The 20030-nt window shown below is 50.3% G+C and overlaps 1 protein-coding gene across 2 annotated transcripts in view; it reads left to right on the top strand.

The window, feature by feature from the left end:
- Nucleotides 1–18460, top strand: part of PSD2 (pleckstrin and Sec7 domain containing 2) — a 67410-nt gene extending 48950 nt beyond the window's left edge. For both annotated transcript variants that reach the window (XM_027643131.1, XM_027643132.1), the window contains 6 exons: nt 2967–3157; nt 4295–4365; nt 12664–12821; nt 13810–13954; nt 15041–15184; nt 16740–18460. In XM_027643131.1, coding sequence (XP_027498932.1) covers nt 2967–3157; nt 4295–4365; nt 12664–12821; nt 13810–13954; nt 15041–15184; nt 16740–16946 — 916 coding nt within the window. In that variant the 3' untranslated portion in view covers nt 16947–18460. The remainder of the gene's footprint in view (nt 1–2966; nt 3158–4294; nt 4366–12663; nt 12822–13809; nt 13955–15040; nt 15185–16739) is intronic.
- The last annotated feature ends 1570 nt before the right edge of the window (nt 18461–20030 follow it).

Genomic DNA, 20030 nt, shown 5'->3' with positions numbered 1-20030 from the left:
AACCTCGGAGGGCAGAGAACCCACAACCCCTCTGGATCAACAAACCAATACTTAATTATTCTGAGAGAGGCAGTGTTTTCTTGTCTCTTTTGTTTTGCTTTATGCCCACTGACTCTTGTCCTTCTGCCATGCACCACAGTGAAGAGCCTGGCTTTGTCCTCTCAATAACCCCCTCACACAGGAAAGGCTGCCTGGAGGTCCCCCAAATCCACCTCTTCTCCAGGCTGAGCAAGACCAGTTCCCTCAGTCACCTCTTACACAGCCCTCAGGTTCCTTGGTGGCCTCAGCTGGACTCTCTCCACCCTGTTGATGCTCTTTGCTGTGCTGGGGGCCCAGCACTGTTTGCTGTATCACGATATGATGCAATGAGTGCAGAGCAGGGGATCACTTCTCTTCGCCTCCTCACTGTGCCGCTGTTACACAGCCCAGGGTGCTCTTGGCCTCTGTTTCTGCCAGGACACACTGGCTGCCTCCTGCTCTTCTTGCTGTTCACCTGGAGCCCCAGTGAAGCCCTGGGGTGCTCCTGGCTCTCTTAGCAGTGGCCCTGTACCTCTCTTTTTTATGTCATCCACAAGATCAATAAGATGCACTTTGTCTTCTCCTCCAGATCAAACAAGCCTGGAAACAGCTGGCATGGTGCCCCCCATCACAGGTTCACACAGCACCTTCCTCAGCCCTTGTTCCCCTGCTCTGCCACCCACGCCTGCCCAGAGCACAGGACAGGACCTCAGCGAGGCCCCCCAGCCCCAGTGTCTCCTCATTGCTGCTGATGGGAAGCCCGTAACAGACCTGGGGTCCTAAGCTAACACTGTGGACATTTCCTTTCCCTTTTTTTCTTTCTCTTTTTCTCTTTCCCCTTTTCCCTCTCCCTCTTTTGTTTTCCTTTTCCCCTTCCTTATCCCTTTCCCTTTCCCCCCATCCCCTCCACCCCCTTTTCTTTTCCACTCCTTTCTTTTCCTGTCCTCATTAATCTCAGACCTCTCTTGTCATGGGACTGAGCAGGACCTTCTGTGCCTTTAGCCCCATCACCAGCTCCCTTCCTCATATTATCTTGAGCAGAAAAGCATCTGGAGTTGGTTTGATCCTCCCTCCCTCCCCACCTACCTGGGTCAAGCTTTGCAGAGCAGGAGCCCCCATCGCCTCCCGTGCCCGATGGCAGTGGCTGGTGCCTCCTTCCTCAGTCAGCCCTGGGAAGGCAGGAGCTTCTTAGTGGGTCAGGTATCATCGATTTCCCTTTAAAGCCCATCCTTCCCGTCACCTGCGCGTGGGCTCTGTCGCGAGAGGGAGCTCCGAGCTCCGCAGCCGCAGCCAGCGGGATGGTTTATGTAAGGGGAGTTCAGCAGGAGTGCATCCATCTGCCGCTGGATGCGGGCTCTGGTTACACAACGCCCGCCAGCACAGCTCCCTGCTCGGGCACATCCCAGGGATGTCACCCCCCGCCCGGGTCCCGCTGCAGCATCCAGCCCCCTCCTTCCCTCCTCTGCCCACTCCATGGTATCCCTACAACCCCTCACTCACCCCACGCCGGCCTGGGATCAAGAGACCCCTCAGCTCCTCAAGTGCTGAGAGATGCTCCTTGATATGGGATACCTGGGGCAGAAACTCGCTGGCATGAGGTGCCCGGGTCAGACAGTCCCTGGCACAGGAGTTCTCTCAGACACCCGGCACTGGGTCACAGCTGCACAGGTAGGACTCTCTCCTCCCTGCTTCCCTCTGCCTTCTGCCCTTGTCCATCCCAGCAAGGAAATGCCCTTGACCACAAATCCCAGCAGACAGGCAGGTGTGTGACCATCAACCCAGCAGCACGGAGGACTCTGAGGGGTCCCCCTGGTGCAGCCCAAAGAACTGAACCCCACTAAGTCCCCATCCAGCTGTAGGGTCTGGGCTCTGCCTAAGCCCCAGGACTCCCGTGGGTGCTGAGGGGCTGAGAAATCATCCTTCTCTTCCACAAAGTGTCTGATTCTTTTGCCATCTGCTTGTGCAGGGGGGCAGTGTGGTGTTTTTCTGCTCACATCCCAACCAGTGGATTCACCTCTGGGTCACTCCTCAGCTGAGGTTTGGTCCCATCTGCAACCTAATGTGACCACTCAAGGCATTTAGATATTGACATTTATCACACAGGGCAGAAACTCCCTGTTTGCTCTTCCTCCTTCACGTCCCAGGGACACTGGGAACTATCACTTCCCATACAAGTTCTAGTTTCTATGTGCCAGAGTAGGTTTTACTCCAGACAGGAAGAGACAGGCTTGGTGGAGTCAGTAACACTTTGCTAAGTGTTGTGGTTTGAGATCTCCAAAATCCAACTCAGCTCTTGCTATTCAAGGTCCAGGACCAGGAGATCTGTGGGGAGATGCAGTTTTTATGGAAATGACCAGCATTTCTTGCTCTTTGCCAGCTCACCCTGAGGACACAACTGGGGAGCTGATGTATAACCTGTTCCAGGGTTTGTCTTTTTTTGGTCAAATGGCCCATCTCCTTAATGTCTGCAGAGCTTTTGTTCCTCAGAGATGCAGAGGACATTCCTAAAGGTCCTCCAGTATTTAGGAGGCTGCAGGTGCTGCCTCTCAGCAGTTGAGAAATGATGGTAATACCTGGATTTCAGCAAAAGCTCTCCTTAAGCTCTAGTTTTAGGGCACAGAATCAGAGACTCTCCCTGTGAAAGGCTTGTAGTCAGCATGGGGTGTCTGCAGTTTCCTGGTGTTCAGACAAGCCCCCATCCTCTTACCCATATTGAGTAACCTCACAGTGGGACCTTTGGGACAGTTACCTGCCACCCAGCTCAGACCACCAGCTCCTCCCAGCTCAGACCACCACCACTGGCACTCTCTGTGTGCATTGTCCCTGCATCTCCTTTCTTTTCCTTTTCCTGACCTGTAATATAAACTCTAAACCCAAGGCAGACAGGGCACTCTGTGACCCACCCTATGTCTTCTCCACTCAGTCTCTTCTCTGATTTTGTTTCCAAGTGATGAGGACGAGTTGAGGAAATCCCTCTCGGAGCTGGTAGATGACAAATTCGGAGCCAGTGCGAAAAAAGTGACGAGGATTGTTGACAGCAGCAACCCCTTCCTGGACGTCCCCCAGGCTCTGAACGCCGTCACCTACAAGCACGGAGTCCTCACCCGAAAAACCCATGCAGACATGGATGGGAAGAGAAGTACGTGCTAATGGGACAGGGAGAGGTACCCCAGGCAGTCCCAGACCTTTTCCCTACCCTTCTCCCTGGCATGTCCTCATTGCATCCCAGGGAACACAAGAGACATCCCCTGAAATGCCAGGATGCCGGGAAAGGAGGGTGGTTTTGGGGCATTTGTAGACATGAATGTTTTCAGGAGGCCTCAATCTTCCCTTCTCACTGCCGAGGAACCTAACAGTGCCTGCCCCACACAGACAGACCTGGGCTTCCATCCTGTTCATGGGCCCATTCCCAGTCCCACTCTCTGAGCAATGGGGGCAGGATGTCCTCCCCAGCCCTGGCCTGGTCTGCAGACACTCTGGTCTGCCAGGCTTTGCTCCTGTCCATATCCTGCCATGTGCTGGCTGGGGGACAGAACATCCCACAGCTCTGCTATCAGCATGTGGGATTACAGGCAAGGTAAAGGAAAAGATATTTGGGAACTGTTAATTAGCAGAGATTAATTAAACCTTGGATAATCTCTTTTGCTAATTGATGTGATTGGCCCAGTCACTGCAGCCAATTTAAAGTCTTTAGAAGAGATTACCACCAAAGGCCTCCCTTGCTTCCAGCACTTTCTTAATATCCTGTGCTTGGAGGACCAGCTGTCTTGTGGTGATGTGGATGGCTCCCCACGCCTTCCACCCCTCTCCAGCTTCCAGGAAGCTCTCTGTCCCCAAGTCCATCAAGCTGGTTGGTGGCAGTGCTCCCTCCTCAGTGTAAGAGAAGCTCCTTACCCAGGGCACAGCTGCCCAACTCACCAGAAGCAGGGGAGTTTCAGGGAATGTCTCTGCTCCACGAGCATTTAGTCCAAGGAGCATGAACCTGGGCTTAGAGGAGCAGAGACTTCCTGCAGGTGTCCAGTGGTGCCCCTGGACCAGCTCATCTCTGGTGTTGACCTGCTTTGTTCCTGATGGGAGGCTGCAGAGCCCAGCTACTGTCTCTCAAACACATGTCCCTGCAGACAAGCCACTCATGAGCAAAAACTTGGAGGTATATGAGGTCTGGGCACCACTGTGTGCCTGTGGTGGGTCAGGGGAAGGGTTGGGTTTGCCAGGAAGGTCAAGCAGCACCAGCAGGAGCAGACATGTACAATTAAACATTCTTCCTTTTTTTTAGCTCCCAGAGGAAGAAGAGGTTGGAAGAAATTTTATGCTGTGCTTAAAGGGACCGTCCTTTATTTACAAAAGGTAACCATGGGGGATTATCCCCTTTGCTGTCTCGTGCTGTCTCCAAAGCAGTCCTGCTGTCCTAAGCAGGAGACTCATAGGTGCAAGTAGAGGTGAATCCATGTCCTAACACATACATGGGCATCAACAGGCCTCCTCCAGAGACTATAGCTGGAGGATGCTCTCATCTTTTGTAGTAGTCATGCTAAGGAGACTGTTCATAGCCTCAAAAGAGGACCCTGAAGGAAGAAATATGAAAGAGAAAACACTGAGGCAAGATTTCTGCAGAAGTATCCCAGCAAGTAGGAGCTGTTGGAGAGGATGAATGAAGAGATGATATGGAATAGATGAAATAGGATAAGGGTGAGAAATGCAATAGGAAACTGAAGAGTTGGAGCATCTGACCAGTCTTATCCTGCCTGTTGTTTTATTTGCAGGCAGAGATCTGATTATGCACAGCTTTATTGTGCCTGATATAGGAAGCCAGTTGTTGTGATCCTTTTGGACTTCAGCAAAGCTTTGGATACTGGCTCTCACAGGATCTTTCTGGACAAACTGTCCAGCCCACAGCTGGATAAACACACCATGTGGTGGGTGAACAACTGGCTCATGGGCTGGGCACAAAGGGTGACAGTGACATCAGGCTGGTGACCTGTCACTGGTGGGGTTCCACAGTGGCTCCATCGTAGGCCCCGTGCTCTTCAACATCTTCATAAATGACTTGGACGTGGGACTGGAAGGGATACTGAGTAAGTTTGCCCACACTAAACTGGGAGGAGCTGTCGACTCCCTCAAGGGCTGAGAGGCCCTGCAGAGAGACCTTGATAAATCAGAGAGATGGGCAATCAACAAGGGCAACTGCCCCTGGGATGGGGCAACCCCGGATGGACGGACAGACTGGGAATGAGAGGCTGGAAAGCAGTGCCAGGAAGGGGCCCTGGGGGTCCTGGTCAATGGCCAGTTGGACATGAGTCAGCAGTGCCCTGGCAGCCAGGAGGGCCAACCCTGTCCTGGGGGCATCAGGCCCAGCACTGTCAGCCAGGCCAGGGAGGGGATTGTCCTGCTCTGCTCTCTGTGGCCTCTCCTCGGGTTCTGGGGGCAGTTTTGAGCAGCATAACATCAAAAAGATCTAAAGCTGTTCGAGAGCATCCAAAGGAGGGGGAATGGTCTGGAGGGAGCAACTGAGGTCACTTGGCTTGTTCAACTGCAGAAGAGGAGACTGAGGTCAGACCTCACCAGGGTCTGCAGCTTTCTCATGAGGGGCAGCTCTGATCTCTGCTCCCTGTGACCAGTGACAGGATCCGAGGGAACACCTGGAGCTGTGTCAGGACAGGTTGAGATTGAATCTTGGAAAAAGGTTCTTCCCCCAGTGGGTGGTTGGGCACTGAACAGGCTCCCCAGGGCACTGGTCATGTCCCCAGGGCTGACAGAGCTCAAGGAGTGTTTGGATGACACCCTGAGGCACATGGTAGGATTGTTAGGATTGGCCTATGCAGGTCAGGAATTGGACTTAGATAATTCTTGTGGGTCCCTTGCAGCTTGGGATATGCTGTGATTCCATGATTTTATGCTAAAGTTTATATTCTCCTTCGTGACCTTCCTGATCTGGGTCCTTCCATGGGCTGCTAAGTGACACCTTCTGCCTCTCTTCATCTCTGCTTGTTGTGTAGCCACCTCTAGTCAACACAAGCACAAATCCCAGGTCCTCATGGAAATCAGAGTCACCATGGAATAGCTTCCCTGCATGCTGTAGGATGACACTTGGATGCTAGGAGGGTTTGCTGGAAAGTTTTCCGTGGGAAAATTTGAGGAGACTGGATAGGGGCTCACTTGAATGTGAATCCCAAGCCAGCCCAGGATGCCAAATGTCTGTTCATAATGCAACAGCACAACCCACTGAACTAGGTCTGAACTACCTGAGCAGCACACGCCAAGCAGTAACCCATTGAACTCACCACTGAGCAGCACTCCCCGTGGGCAGATGCTCCTACGAATTGCAGCACTATCTCCACAGCAATGAGAGTAAACAAACAGTGGATTGTATAAGAAAGGCAGAAAGGTCCTCGGGGCAGCATGGAATTATGACTCAGAGCTCATAGCACACCCCAATGATTCCCGTGTTTTGCCAGGTCCTATGGCAGATGTCAAAAAGCCCACAGAAATCTGGCAGCAGCGCATGGTAACTTGCAGTGTGGGTTGCTCTTAGCCCAGTGGGGTTTTCACAGCCCTGCCACTCTGTCCTGCAGCTGAGGGAGAGCCCAGATCTAATCCAGCCCCTCAAGTCAGCAGCACTCTTCTCACATCTCAGTCCTTGTCTCGTTACACCCTTGTCTCCACATGGGGTCCACCAAAGAGTCCTCGTGCTGGCCGCAGGTGATGCTTGAGGATTTGGCTTGTACATTTAATTTTATGACAGTTTTTCCATGGAAAAAAAAAAAAAGACATTTCAATGATTGCAGGAAGCTTTTGGATGCAAATGGATTTTTCACCACGGACTTCTCTCTGCATGAGTCTGTTGAGAGGGTAAATATTCCCTCTTGAGTGGAAGAAAAGGGGCAGGCACTGATCTCTTCTTTGTGGTGACCAGGGACAGGACTTGAGGGAACAGTCTGAAGTTGTGACAGGGGAGGTTTAGGTTGGAGCTCCGGAAAAGGTTCTTCCCCCAGAGGGTGGTTGGGCACTGACCAGGCTCCCCAGGGCAGTGGGCACAGCACCAAGGCTGCCAGAGCTCAAGGAGTGTTTGGACAATATTCTCAGGTACCTGGTGTGACTCTTTGGGATGGTCCTGTGCAGGACCGGGAGTTGGACTTGATGATCCTTGCGGGTCCCTTCCCAGCATATTCTGTCATTATGTGACTGGGAATGAAATACACTTTCAGAATGGAATTTTATTCCCATGCTGGACCAAAATCCAGTTTACTGAAGATTTTCTTTGCACTTGTACAGCAGCAGAAGGAACCATGACGCTGACACTGAGTGTCATCACTGCTCCCAGGGCAGAGGGGTTGGAGGTTCTTTGCTGTTTCAAGGTTTGCAGCAATACCCACCCATTATATGGTTCATTATGTTAGTCTAAGGTGTTCAGGATTTAAAGGAGAGCAAGGATGAGACTGACATGGCAATTAGAAGACTGTTCTTATCTCAGTGACCTTCAGAAGCAAATGGTTAAGACTGAGGGCTTTCTTTACGGACAAGGACTGAAGAAGCAAAACGCCCAAGATTTGTTTAGGTAATGAAAGTGTCTGATAAATAACAGCCATGACTGATGTGTAATTAGCAGGAGGGACCAGAATTGCCAAGGGTGCCCCAAGGAAGCTGCATTTGCAACAACAACAAAAGTAAAGCTAAGGAATGTTTGGGCAAAGGATTTGGGCAAAGAGGGGTTTCTTGGTTGTGAGCTGCTGCCAGACTGTGTTATAGTCCTCTTCAGGGGATTCCTTGGGCTGGGCTTGGCTGCAGACTGTGTCTACCAGGCTTGCAGAGACAGAACAGAAGGATGAGACCATGAAGACAACATCTTTTCCCTATCATTTCCAAACATTCCCAAAGCTACAAGAGTGGATAAACATCCACCTGCCCTGTGGAGCCCTGGTGCCATTTCCTGCCTGTGGGGTGGTTTGCAGAACAAAGGAGTTGCACAATACAGAAGGAAGCAGTGTGCCAGCCTCCAGGATCTCAGCAGAAGATGCCTGCAGATAAACATAAGGTAGAACCTGGCTTGAGCACAGATCACTGGGGAATGATTTTATGATGTAAAGATAGAGGAGAAAGCACTTACCTTCAGACCCACCTGATGTCATGGAGCACAGGTTCAGCCTGTTCCACTTTTTTGCTCAGATCAAATCAGGGATCTGGGCTTTAATAGTAAATTCCCAGAAGTTTCATAGGAAACTCTCCTCCATTTGGTTTTGAGGAGCAGTTGAGTATAAATAAGAGTGAGAGAGGGAAAGCAGGGGGGAAGGAGGGCCTGGGGAGGTAGATAAAAGGAGGAACAGCCAGAGAGGTGGACATAAAACAGGCAGAAGGGCGGGTGGGTGAACAGGTAGAAGTGGGTCTGACAGAAACAATTCAGGCAGCAGCCATGAACCTGCTGGTGAGGAGATGTCACATGTCATTGACTTGCTGGTGTTAATTGCTGGATCAGCATGTTGGAGCACAGTCTGCTGAAGCAATTGCTTGATCCCCTAAAGGGCTGCAGCACAGTCTTGAGGAAGAAATGCAGGCTTGGGAGCAGGGCACACCTCTCCTCTGCACTAATCTCCTCAGGGCACTGACTCACTCCATGGCCTTTGGCAACTTACTTCACCTCTGTGAAATGGGGATAATAACCCTTAATCACCACACATGGAGGGGTGTTGAGAAGAATGATGGAGAGCTGTAAAGCACGAGCTGCTTTTATACAGGGGTACTGGAAAGGGTGCAGGTCTTCCCACAGGTTCTGCCCTTGCAGCCCCCAACCACAAAGGGGTTCCCAGCAAAGCCCTGAGCCACAGATGCTGTTGCAGGCAGGCCCTTGCCAAGATAGTGCTCCTTGGAGAGCCAAGTCCTTGTCAAACTGGAAAGTGCACAAGGGTTAGTATTCCTTATTAAATGGTTTGTTTAGGCTGGTAGATGTGAGGTGAAGAAAAGGAAAAAGAGGAAAAGCCACTCACAAGCCAGACCATGAGGAATCTCTGTCGTTCCATGTCCATGTTCCCAGCACTGCCCAGGGCTGGTTCTGAGGGCAGAGGAGAGGGCAGCAGATACACCAAGCTCTCTCACCACGTCCAGGTGCCCTACAGGGACAAGATGTAGGGGCCTTTTCTTGACAAAACAAGCTTTGAGATTACTGGTGGGTCTCCCACCGCCTGCTCACAGGGGTGGGCAGCAGGGGACAGTGCCCCAAAGCCTCCAGGAGCACCACCATGGCCAAAGCTAAGCCCAGGCAAGGGGGTGGTCGTGCGTGTTCAAGCAGAGCCTTGGGGCAGCAGGAAAGGCACATGAATAGGGAATCTGGCTACACCATCAACATCAGGAGCTGAAAGTAAATTTAGAGGGATTCTGACACAAAGTGTCCACACCTGGGGGTCAATTCCTGCAGAGGATATTCCCAAAACAGCCCCTGGAAAGTGCTGATCCCCACTATCCTACCCCTGGAGAAGCAAGGGAAAAATTGGCATGCCACCATTCAAGGGCTGGGGGCTAAGAGTAACTGGAATGATGTAGCACAGCATTCCTTTGCCCACATCCCAGTGACAAGTACCTGTGGGAATGGTGCAGGACACATATGACAAAAATTCTAGAACCCCTTGATGCCAAATCAACCTCTTTGCCAGGAAATGCATGGCAGGATAACAGCATGGAATCAGGTTAGTGATATGATATAGTGGAAAGAACACTGCCTGAAGTTCCTCCAAATATGATACCACTTATGTTTTAGTGTAGATCAGTTCCTCCAAATATGATACCACTTATGTATCAGTATAGATCAGTTTCTTTGAGAGTTAAACCAGAATCTGGAAGTGTCTGTGTCACTGTTATGTTGTGTTTTAGGACACATCTCTTCCTGAGCAGCAGTTTATGGACACACTTAAACTTACGTCAAAGCTCAGAAGGGCTGTGAGGCAAAATGCAGAGAAGCTGCTGGAGACTTTGGAGCAGAGCTGATGTGATTTGTTAAAGGGCAATGGGATTATTCTCCAGGGAGAGGCTACATGGAGTAGGTTACACTGTGGTGTAAGTGCTGGGCACTGTGGTGGCTTCAGACGTGTGTGGCATCGGGCAAGCCTTGGGGATGTCTGTGGATGGAGCAGTTTAAGAGCACACAGACATCCCTCAGCGTCATCAGCCATCCACACCATCATGACCAGGGGCGCTGGGATGAGCCTCCTGGACGAGTCAGCCCATGCAGTGACCTCCAGCACTTTGCACTCCTGCAAACAGGGAGGGAGAAGGTGGAGAGAACCTGCTTCATTCAACCTCACGCTGATTTACTGGGCCCAGCATTAGAAAAAGAAGATTTGACTTTTCCTTACATAGACACTGAAGCCTGAGAGCCTGAAATCCATAGAGGCAATGCCTGATAATTCCATTCAAACTGAGGATCTGCCTTAGTCAGAGCAGTTTGCAGCTGTGGCAGGTTCTTCTTGTCCTGTGTCTTTAAGCCAAGTTATTTGTGCTGTATTTTCAGAAAGCTTACCTTGAAATTAGAGATCAGCACGGTCAGATTTTTTCAGATCCAAAGAACTTCAGCCTTGGAAAAACATCCTGAATTGAGGGATCTCTACAATATAGGAGGCCTGAGCAGCAATGTCTTCCTCAAGCAAGTATTTCTCTCCAAGTGGGGTAACACATTAGGTCCTCACAGGGCAAAGCATTTGTTTTTCTTTGCTACAAGGCTAATAGCCCATTCCTCTGGCTACTGAAATCCCTACCCTGGAAAGGTCATCTACACTGCCCAGCTGAAGGCCCCCAAAAACACAGGGTGCCTGCAGCACTCAGCCTTCCTCTGCTGGAAAGCCAGGGCTATTCTTTGGGGTTCACCAAGCCCAGGAGTCCCTGCCTGACATTTCTGGTTGGCCTTATGGCATTTTTTTTGCACAATGCCAAGTTCTGAATGATGATGAACACAGTATGGCAACCACACTCCTGGATTGGATGACTGCTTCAAAAGAGGAGCTTCAGTAGCTTATTTCCCATCAGTGAGCCACATCCATGGGCTGGGGAGTGCTGGTGCTCTGGAGAGCAACAAAGGGGAGACCTTTCTGACCCTACACCAGAGAACAGCCTCACTAATCAGAGTTACCATCCAGGAGCCTGTAGCATAGCTCTTCCTGAACAGCTCGATTTGTATCACCAGGACACAGGAAAAAAACCATCTTTTTGCAAATCTGCAGAACAAACCAAGATCTGGCTTGAAAGCTGAGGAAGGGCTGGGACAGATAGACCACCACCACCAGGCAGAGCTGCCCTGGTGCTGACAACCAAGGGCAGTCAAGGAAAGGAAATTATAGAGCACATTAGTCCTGTGGCACTGTAACCTTCCAGGGCAAGGCAGGCCCTTCCAGGGCACCCTGTCCTGCCGTGGTCAGGTTGGTGGCACAGTGCTTTGCTTTAGCCAGGCCAGGTTCTCTTACATCACCTGTCCGTGTGTGTATCCATCCATCTGTCCATCCTTCCATCCCACCATCCAGCTGGACCAGCTGTTGAGCTGGCAGGGCTGCAGAGTGAGAGGCTTTAAGTGGCCATGAGCTCAGTCAGCGGGAAAGCAAAATGTAAACACAGGATTGACTGTGTTTTTCCTAAAAAGTGCTGTGCCAAGGTCATCTTTTCGGAATCCCATGTTTGGTATTTTCTACCTTGTTATAAAATATACACATATATAGTTCTTGCCTAATTCCCTATTTGTGTGAAATTGTCCTTCAGTGGAGAAAGGAAAGCAGGAATCCAGGGAATGCAGCTGCACTTTGCAAGTGCCAGTCTAATGAATTACAGGGGAGACCATGCCAAGGGGGCATTAAGAGAGTTCAAGAGTGATTCAGGTGGGCCACATTTAGTCTGGCAACTGCCCAGCAAACCCCACACCTGTGTGGAAGAGCACTGGTTGCAGGGATGCTGCTGTTCCAGAGCCCAGACCCTCCTCCACACAAAACTGGACTGATAGGACAAGGAGTGATAAGGAGTTCAAACTGAAAGAGAGGAAATTTAGGTTAGATATATGAAAAAAATTCTTTATTGTGAGGGCGGTGAGCCCATGGCACAGGTTACCTGGAGAAGCTGTGGTTGTCCCATCCCTGGAAGTGTCCAAGGCCAGGTCAGAGGGGGCTTGGAGCAACCTGGGATAGTGGAAGGTATCAGTGCCTGTGGCAGAGAGTTGGAATGAGATGGTCTTTAAGGACCCTTCCAACCCAAACCATTCTGTGATTCTATGATTCTATGAAGCTGCAGCACCAGGCCAGGTGCTCAGTGATACCCACTGTGGACTGGAATTGCATCCCAGCTTGAGCTCTGAGCTGTGGGGGCAGCTCTGCAGAACCCTGGCCCTGCCTTGTGCTTTCCCATGAAGCCTCAGGCGTGTGCCGTGTTAGAGATAACTATTGCTAATTATGTTTGAAACTTTCATCTCCTTCTTCACATCTTCCCAGTGAACTTAATGATGGAAGCGGTTGCCAGATGTTAATTATTATCATTATCAGCTCCCAGCACTTACTGTACAAAGCATTGCCTTTTCCTGGTCTCAGCACTCTGTGATTATAGCGTGGGGGGGGGGAGAGGCAGGTTCATTAAAGCAGCCCGCAAGTGTTAGTGTTGTCATTATCCAATTAACGTTCCTCTTCACAGGATGAATATAAACCTGACAAAGACCTCTCTGAAGTGGATCTGAAGAACGCCATCCGTGTGCACCACGCCTTAGCCACAAAAGCCTCTGACTACAGCAAGAAGTCCAACGTGCTCAAACTGAAGACAGCTGACTGGAGAGTCTTCCTCTTCCAGGCTCCGTGAGTACCAGCTCTTCCCTGGATGGGCAGCCTGACCTCCAGCCACTGCCAGAGTCCCCCTGACCTGCCCAGGTCAGCACACACATCAGGGGTCAGGGCTGGGGGGAGCAAGGAGCTGAGGGACTGTTCAAAGGACTTGGTCATAGGCCACGGTTTCTTGGTAGCTTTGTGTCAGTCCTGAAGGTCTTTCTCATCTGTCACCAATCTGGGCTGAGCAGGATGGGCTGGGATGAAAAGGGCTGAGTAAAGGGCTCCTCTTGCTAACTTCAATTGCCAGTGGAAGGGAGAAAATCCATGTGGTGTGTTGAACTGAGGAGGTGATGGTTCCCCTCATCATCCTTTGATGGGGAAACTGTCTAAAGCTCCTCAGAGAAGATGTCTCAGCCAGGCTGGATTTTCCTCCTTCCTTAGTCCATTGCAGAGGAAAGTTGTGCTGTTCACAAGTGTCATGTGTTTTTCACATCTTCTACTGGGAGAGGTGACACTGGAAGTTGGATTGGAGTGCTATCAAGCTAAAGATTGACACCTGAATTTCTGCAGCAAAAACCCCTGGAAGGGTTGGGGAAGCAGTGCCTGAAAAAATTTTATGAGAGATCCTGGGTTATGTCCCACCAATGACACAACTGAGGGGTCCATCCTACTCTGTGGGACCGCTGTTGTGCAGCTCTTGCTCTCCAAAGAGCGGGACATCCTTGGCCCTGGCCTCTCCCCAGCTCCTCAGGAATGCTGACAGAGCTGATGAGGAAGGCAGGACTGCCAGGACTTTGAGAGACAGACAGCAGCCCTGAAATCACCAGGGCACTGTAGAGGAGCCAATTATCCAGGATTTCCCTCTGGTCACAACCCTGGGGTGGCACGAAGTGGCCTCAAAGTAAAGCCACTGATGCCCCTCCTGAGCACGGGCGGCTCCAGGACTGTTGTGAGCTGGCTGGTCCTGGGTCAGGAGCATTTACAGACACTCTCTCTCTTCTCCCCTCCTCCATAACAGGAGTAAGGAGGAAATGCTCTCCTGGATCCTGCGAATCAACCTCGTTGCTGCCATTTTCTCTGCTCCAGCCTTCCCAGCTGCAATCTGCTCCATGAAGAAGTTCTGCCGCCCACTCCTGCCTTCGTCCATGACCAAGCTGTGCCAGGTAATGTGAGATAAGGAGTGATGGAGGAGTACCCAGTGCTCAGCAAGCCCTTCAGCAGGCAGCTGAGCTCATCTGCAGGTCCCCCTGTTCCTGCCTGATGGGCACACTCAGGTGCTCGGGGCAGGAGGAGAGGAGTGGAGCAGGAGACTTGGACAGACGTGGAAGATCCTAGTGTCAGGCCAGTGCCTCCTGTGCAATGGCTGTAAACAACCCTACCCACACCTCCCTGTTTGGCTGTAGGTTCTTTGCCCATCACATCCCAGCACCTTCCTGTTGCTGGAGTTGAAAGAGCTGAATAGCTCCGCAGTTGGTGCTGCAGAGCCCAACAACTCTGCAGGTTTATTTTATTTTTATTTTATTTACCTGCAGCCCAGGTTTATTTTATATCATGGCACTCAGAGGTGACAGCCTCTTGTTTTGTGAGCTGCAAAGCCACAGGTGAGGGGGGAGTCTGAGTCTCACTCAGTAGAGAAGTTTCTGGAAGCAAAGGGTCCCGGTGCACAAGGCCACAGCTGCCTAAGGCTCAGCTAACCAAAAGCAGCTGCCACCCAAAGAGGAGCTTTTGTTTCCCTGTCCAGGGAAATCCCAACATGCCTTAGCACCTCTGAAAAGTAGGGACACACTGCCACTGCCCCCCAGCAAAGGGAAGAACAACCTGAAATATCAGGGCAGAGATACAGCTCCTATCTGCTGAGCCAGATGAGGCCAGATGTCACCTTTCTCAGAGCCCAAATGGGGAGGGTGCTTTTATCTTGAAAAGAGAAGGATGAGCAGCTCTTGGGGCAGTGCTGGTTCTGCCTGGCTGTTAAAGGATGTGGAGCATTTCATGTTTATGATGCTAAAGACGCCCCGATGCCAAAAATAATCCACTCTTGGCACTTGAGATCCCTGAGGTTTGGACTCACTCAACTACCTGTTTCCACTGCTCCTTATCAGATGAACTTGCAAATTCATAGCACACCTTTGGCTCCAGCACAGTAGCTGAGCCTTTGTCCTTGCAGAGAGAGCTCCCACACCCACAGGCAGGCGGTGCACTTGGGTGCTGCACTCCCACGTTTTAATACCTGACAACTCTTCTCTCGGCAGGAGGAACAGCTGAGGTCTCATGAAAATAAAATGAAGCAGATTGCAGACGAATTAGCAGAGCATAAATTACATCCTGTAGAGAAGAGCCTCAAGTCAAAAGAGGCTGAGGAATACAGACTCAAAGAACATTACCTAATATTTGAGGTAAGGGAACTTTCATCTTTTCTGTGATAAATGATACCTTGGCTGATTGAGGAGAACTGAGAACTCCAGGGTGGATGCTGTGAGCCTGGGAGAGCATGAAAGGAGAGAGAAGGACAAGGGCTCCCAAGCTGCATGGGTGTCTTGGGACAGGAGCAAGCCTTGCTGTTTTGCGCTGAAGCTAAAAAAAGACATAACAGACATTCCCTCCCCTCTGTGATTTCTAACCAGAGGAGGGGAAAACCGATGAGAGAAAGAAAATCCTCCTTTACTGTGCCAAATCTTGACATTTCCTCAGGTCCCAAGTAAGAAAGTGGTTCAGTTCTTAGTGTGCATCAGTCTTTTGCAGCAACATTAATAAAAAGTGAAGGGAATCCCTGGGAGAATTAATCTTGTTTTGCTGCAACAATTTCTGTAAATAAAGCCAAACCCAGCATTACAGCTGATTACAGACTCTTTGAGGATGCATGTAACTAAGTTTTAACTTTCTTTAAAGTCTAATAGGCATTTAATTGTGGGAGAAATGGGATATTTTGTTCCAGTGAGAGTTGAGCAGAAAATTCCTGCCACATAGGTGGGAAGGGACTGCTGGAGGCCTCTAGTCTTTCTTCCAGCTGGAACTTGGAGCGTTCCTAGTCTTAGCCCAAACTGAGTGTGTCATTTAGTGGCTGAGCCTCAGAAATCTCCAAGGATGGAAATATCCCACCTCCCTCATGCCAGGGCTGCACCACCCTTTTGTGTAACACCCAGACTCTCCAAAGCCACAGCTTCTGGCTGCTGGTTCTCTTGTCTTTGTACCAACCTTTCAAGCGGTTACTGCTGCCTCCCATTTTCCAGACATCTTGTTTTGAATGCCTGCAGAGAAGTCTCCATCCGAGCATTTCTCTGGGCTGCCTTTTCAGTCTGCGAGGAGAAGTTGGCACTTCCAGAGCATAATTCATCTCCTCTGTCTTATGAGATGTGCTCTAGAAATGCTTGTTTCTCTGGGCTGACAAAGAAGCCAGTACAGGCTGCCTCGGAGTTGTTTAGAGAAAGGATGGGTATTATACAAGTCCTTAAAAGATCCCATCTAGCACTGGAAGAAGGGATCCAGGCAGAGAGGAGATTCCTGCCTTGATACTGTGCTCTGTGAGGAGCAATGGGGACATAACTCAGCAGCAACAAGTGAATCACTGGATGGAAACCATAACAAGCAGAAGGATTTGAACCAATCAAAAGGGAACTCCTAAATCAGGAAAGAGCAGATCAGTTGATCTGATTTTGCCCCCAGTATTGTCCTTATAAAATCAGAGTGGCAGCCAAGACTTGTAAAAGCAACTGGAGAGTGTTACACACACACACACACATACACACACAGATACATGGACACACCCCTTTCAACACTGAGTTGATCAGTCTTTGCACAGACCAGGCACTGTGCTGTGGTTAAACCTGGGGAGTGAGATTTAGTGGGATCCTGATGGTACAGGATGGGTTTTCCTGCAGTAGCAGATGGCACTGCCACACACACTGTGGCTTGTCCCTGTTACCAGGCTCTCTGTTCCCTCTTTCCCTGCAGAAGAGCCGCTATGAGACGTACATCAACCTCCTGTGCATGAAGATAAAAGTGGGGACAGATGACCTGGAGAGAATTGAGACCAGTTTCTTCAAGGTGGAAGCTGAGGACCTTGCTTTGCGGAAGACACATTCGAGCCCTTCCTTGAGCCAAGGGCACCTGTCCATCAGCTGTAAGGCAGAAAAGGACATTTTAGAGCAGAACACTTAACAAGGAATGTGTGCACAGGGGGATGAACCGGCGATGCTCTACGCTCCTGGACTAGATCGATGAGCACAATTTTACTTAGGAAATTATCCGAGCAAAACCGTAGACATGTATGACATGGGGATTGCTCTAGTGAAAGAAATCAAAGAAGCTTTAGTTGACACTCTCTGACAATGCTCTGGCATTTCAGCATCATCTCTTCTTCATTCCCAACAGCACCAGTGGCTTTTCTTTCCCTCCTGCTGCAGCCTGCACAACAAAGGGATGTGCTGGTTCATCAAGGGCCAGGTTGCTCTTTTCTCCATCTTCCCTCCCTGGAGTCCCCACCGGTTCATGGTCACAGTCCCCGGCAGTGCAGGAAACTCAGCCGAGATGACATGGTCTGTGGCACCACCAGCGCTCGCAGAGAAGGGCACAGAGGGGCAGGAGCACGTCCCTCCCACGAGGGGAGCACCCTCCAGCACGTCGTGACGTGAGACGGGTGTCGTGAGCTGATCACGGACCAAGTGAGAGGTGTCTCCAGTGTGGCACATGGGAACATCATCTGCCCCCGGCAGGAGAGGCCTGGAGTGCCCTCTGTCACCTTATCCTTTTTATATATATATATACATATGAATATATATAAATAAATATATATATATAAGGAAACTCTAACGTGGGTTTTAACCTCAGTGTGCAAGTGAAGGCAAAGCTGCCTGGGGAAGTCACTAGGGATGTGGAGGGTCTGACCAGCCCACCAGGACGTTTTAAAAATTGCAGTAGCCTATGTATCTTTTTTTTTTTTCTTTTTCTCCTTTTTTTACTCGAATGGAAATCCCACCTGGCTTTGCTGTGAAACATCGCTCTCCTGTTCCTGCTTATTCAGACAAACTGGCCAAGTGGCTGCTTGTTTGGCAACCACGGCATCCACCACTTTGGGTTCAAGGCACAATTGGAGCTGTGCACCAGCTCCAGGGAACCTTTGTGTGCAGGAGCAATCCCACCTGCCCATCCCTGCTGGATCCCTCCATCCTGCGATGCACATGCTGTACTCTTTTAAGTGGGGAATTGTATTCCTGTTCCTTTCTGCTGTCTGTGGTCCAATGATTTGCTGTTGTGCTGAAGTGATTCCTCTGCATTTCAATGCCACGACTGTCCTCCCACACTTTATTTATTTCACAGTTTGGTTTGGTCCTTTATCTCAGATTGCTTTTCTTTCCCCTCGGCGCATTCACAGTAATCAAGTTCCAGTTTTGAAGGATCTTGTAGCTGCTAATTACAGTCATTTATTGTTTATCTTTTGCAACATTTTTTTAAACAAACAAAATAAGATTTATTTGGACCTTCAATGTTTGAGAGCCTATGGACTACTGTTTTCCATGATGGTTCATGACACTAAAAACCTCTTCCCAACTTTGTCACCTCTTCTTTTATCTCTGTTTCTTTGTACAGTTTGATAGTTTATTTGAAATGATGCACTAAGAATCATGTAAAAAAAAAGAGAATAACAATAAAGCTGAATCTGTTGGTAAAGAGAATTGGTCTGAAGCAGAGTTCCACTGTGTGCTGGCTTGATCCCAGATTTCACAGCACCAGAAGGCCAGGCTGATACAAGTCTCCACCAGCACCTGCTGCACAAAAGCCAGGATTCTGTGGACAGGCAGCACCAGAAAATGGCAATTCCTTTCCACAAGTGGGGTACAACCTCACCCATCCTCCTGGGGGCTGAAAGCATTGGCCTGCCTGTGCTTTGGATGGATGACTCACCCCTGGAACAGGTGTGGAAAGATGGGCTGCTTTGTGAACACATTCAGGAACTCTTCTCTCCGGCTGGTGCATCCCAGGTGTGTCTGTCCATGTGCAGCCTAGAGATTTATGGGAGTAGAAAGGTACCAACACCTGTATTGGGGGTTGGACATGTTCTGGGGGGAGAGGAGGAGTCCAGGACTGCACTGAGTGGCTGTTTCTCCAAGGCATCATTGCTTTTGTGTCAGGTACTGTACAGACATCCCTTGCTCTGCAGAGCTCCAAGATGCTCCTACTCACATGAAGTGTCTGCTGCCCAGACTCCACAGTGGAAGTTTGGAGGAAATCTGGACCTAACTCCTTCTCTCCAAAATCCCAGCTATATTTTGTACTTCAGTCTGCCCTTTCTGAGCATCCCTTCCAGTGAGCAGTGACGTCTCCAGTGTGTTTGAGCTGCCACCAGGAGCAGCTCAGCCCCCTGGTTGAAGGTGCCAGTCTGCCATCCTCAGCTTGCAGAGAAAAGCAGGATCTTGCAAAGTCTCCTCTGGGCACCAGGGAAAGGCCTCAAAGCCTTGAGACTCACCACCCCATGGATGTGGGAAGGGGTGGCAGCTGATGTCAGACAGAGGCAAGATAACTCTGAGGGTAAAACTTGCACTGAGGGTAAAAACTGGCACTTCACTCTGAGGGTAAAACTACCAGCAGTTTGCCAAGTGCACAAGTCCTGATCCAGGTTCACACACACATGCAGGTGTGGTGAGAACATCTCATCTGCACAAGGGCACTGAGAACAGCCAAAATTCCTGGTTTGACCAATCCACATCCTCAACTTGTGACATGGAAGAAAACAGTTCTTTCCTCCCTCTTTCCCCTTCTGGAGGTTAAGGACTCAGCCACCCACCTCTAGAAGAGAAGAGCAGCATCTCAGAGGAGTTAGGCAGCCATATCCTTTTCTCTTCCTGGAGGTACCCAGATGTGCTTTCTGGCACATCCCCAGCCTGTGGCAGCCCCTCTAGCAGGCACCACGGCTGCTCTGGGTCTCACACAACCTCACCTGACAGTGGTGGTTCAGCCTGACCACTTCTCCTGGACACAACACCAAATTCATTTCAGAGGGACTTCTTGGTGGGGGAGGCTTTGTGATCCCAAAACCAGGATCTGGTGCTCCTCTCCTGCTTGTGTCACCCGATCTGTGTCAGCAGAGCAGCTCCTTCCCCTCTGGGAAGGGCAGCAAAGGCATCGTACACGCAGAGCAGAGCTGGCAGGAGGCTTCGGTGGCTCCCCCCACCTGTGAAAATCACTGTAAAATGTTTACAGCCAAACCCTGGGAATACACGTGGCGGGAAATGAGGAGTCTAAAAA

Source organism: Corapipo altera, unplaced genomic scaffold, assembly GCF_003945725.1.
Source record: "Corapipo altera isolate COAL_440 unplaced genomic scaffold, ASM394572v1 75, whole genome shotgun sequence".
NCBI classification, from domain to species: domain Eukaryota; kingdom Metazoa; phylum Chordata; class Aves; order Passeriformes; family Pipridae; genus Corapipo; species Corapipo altera.
The sequence above is the reverse complement of the archived record's forward strand: the minus strand, read 5'-3'. Positions and strand labels throughout refer to the sequence as shown.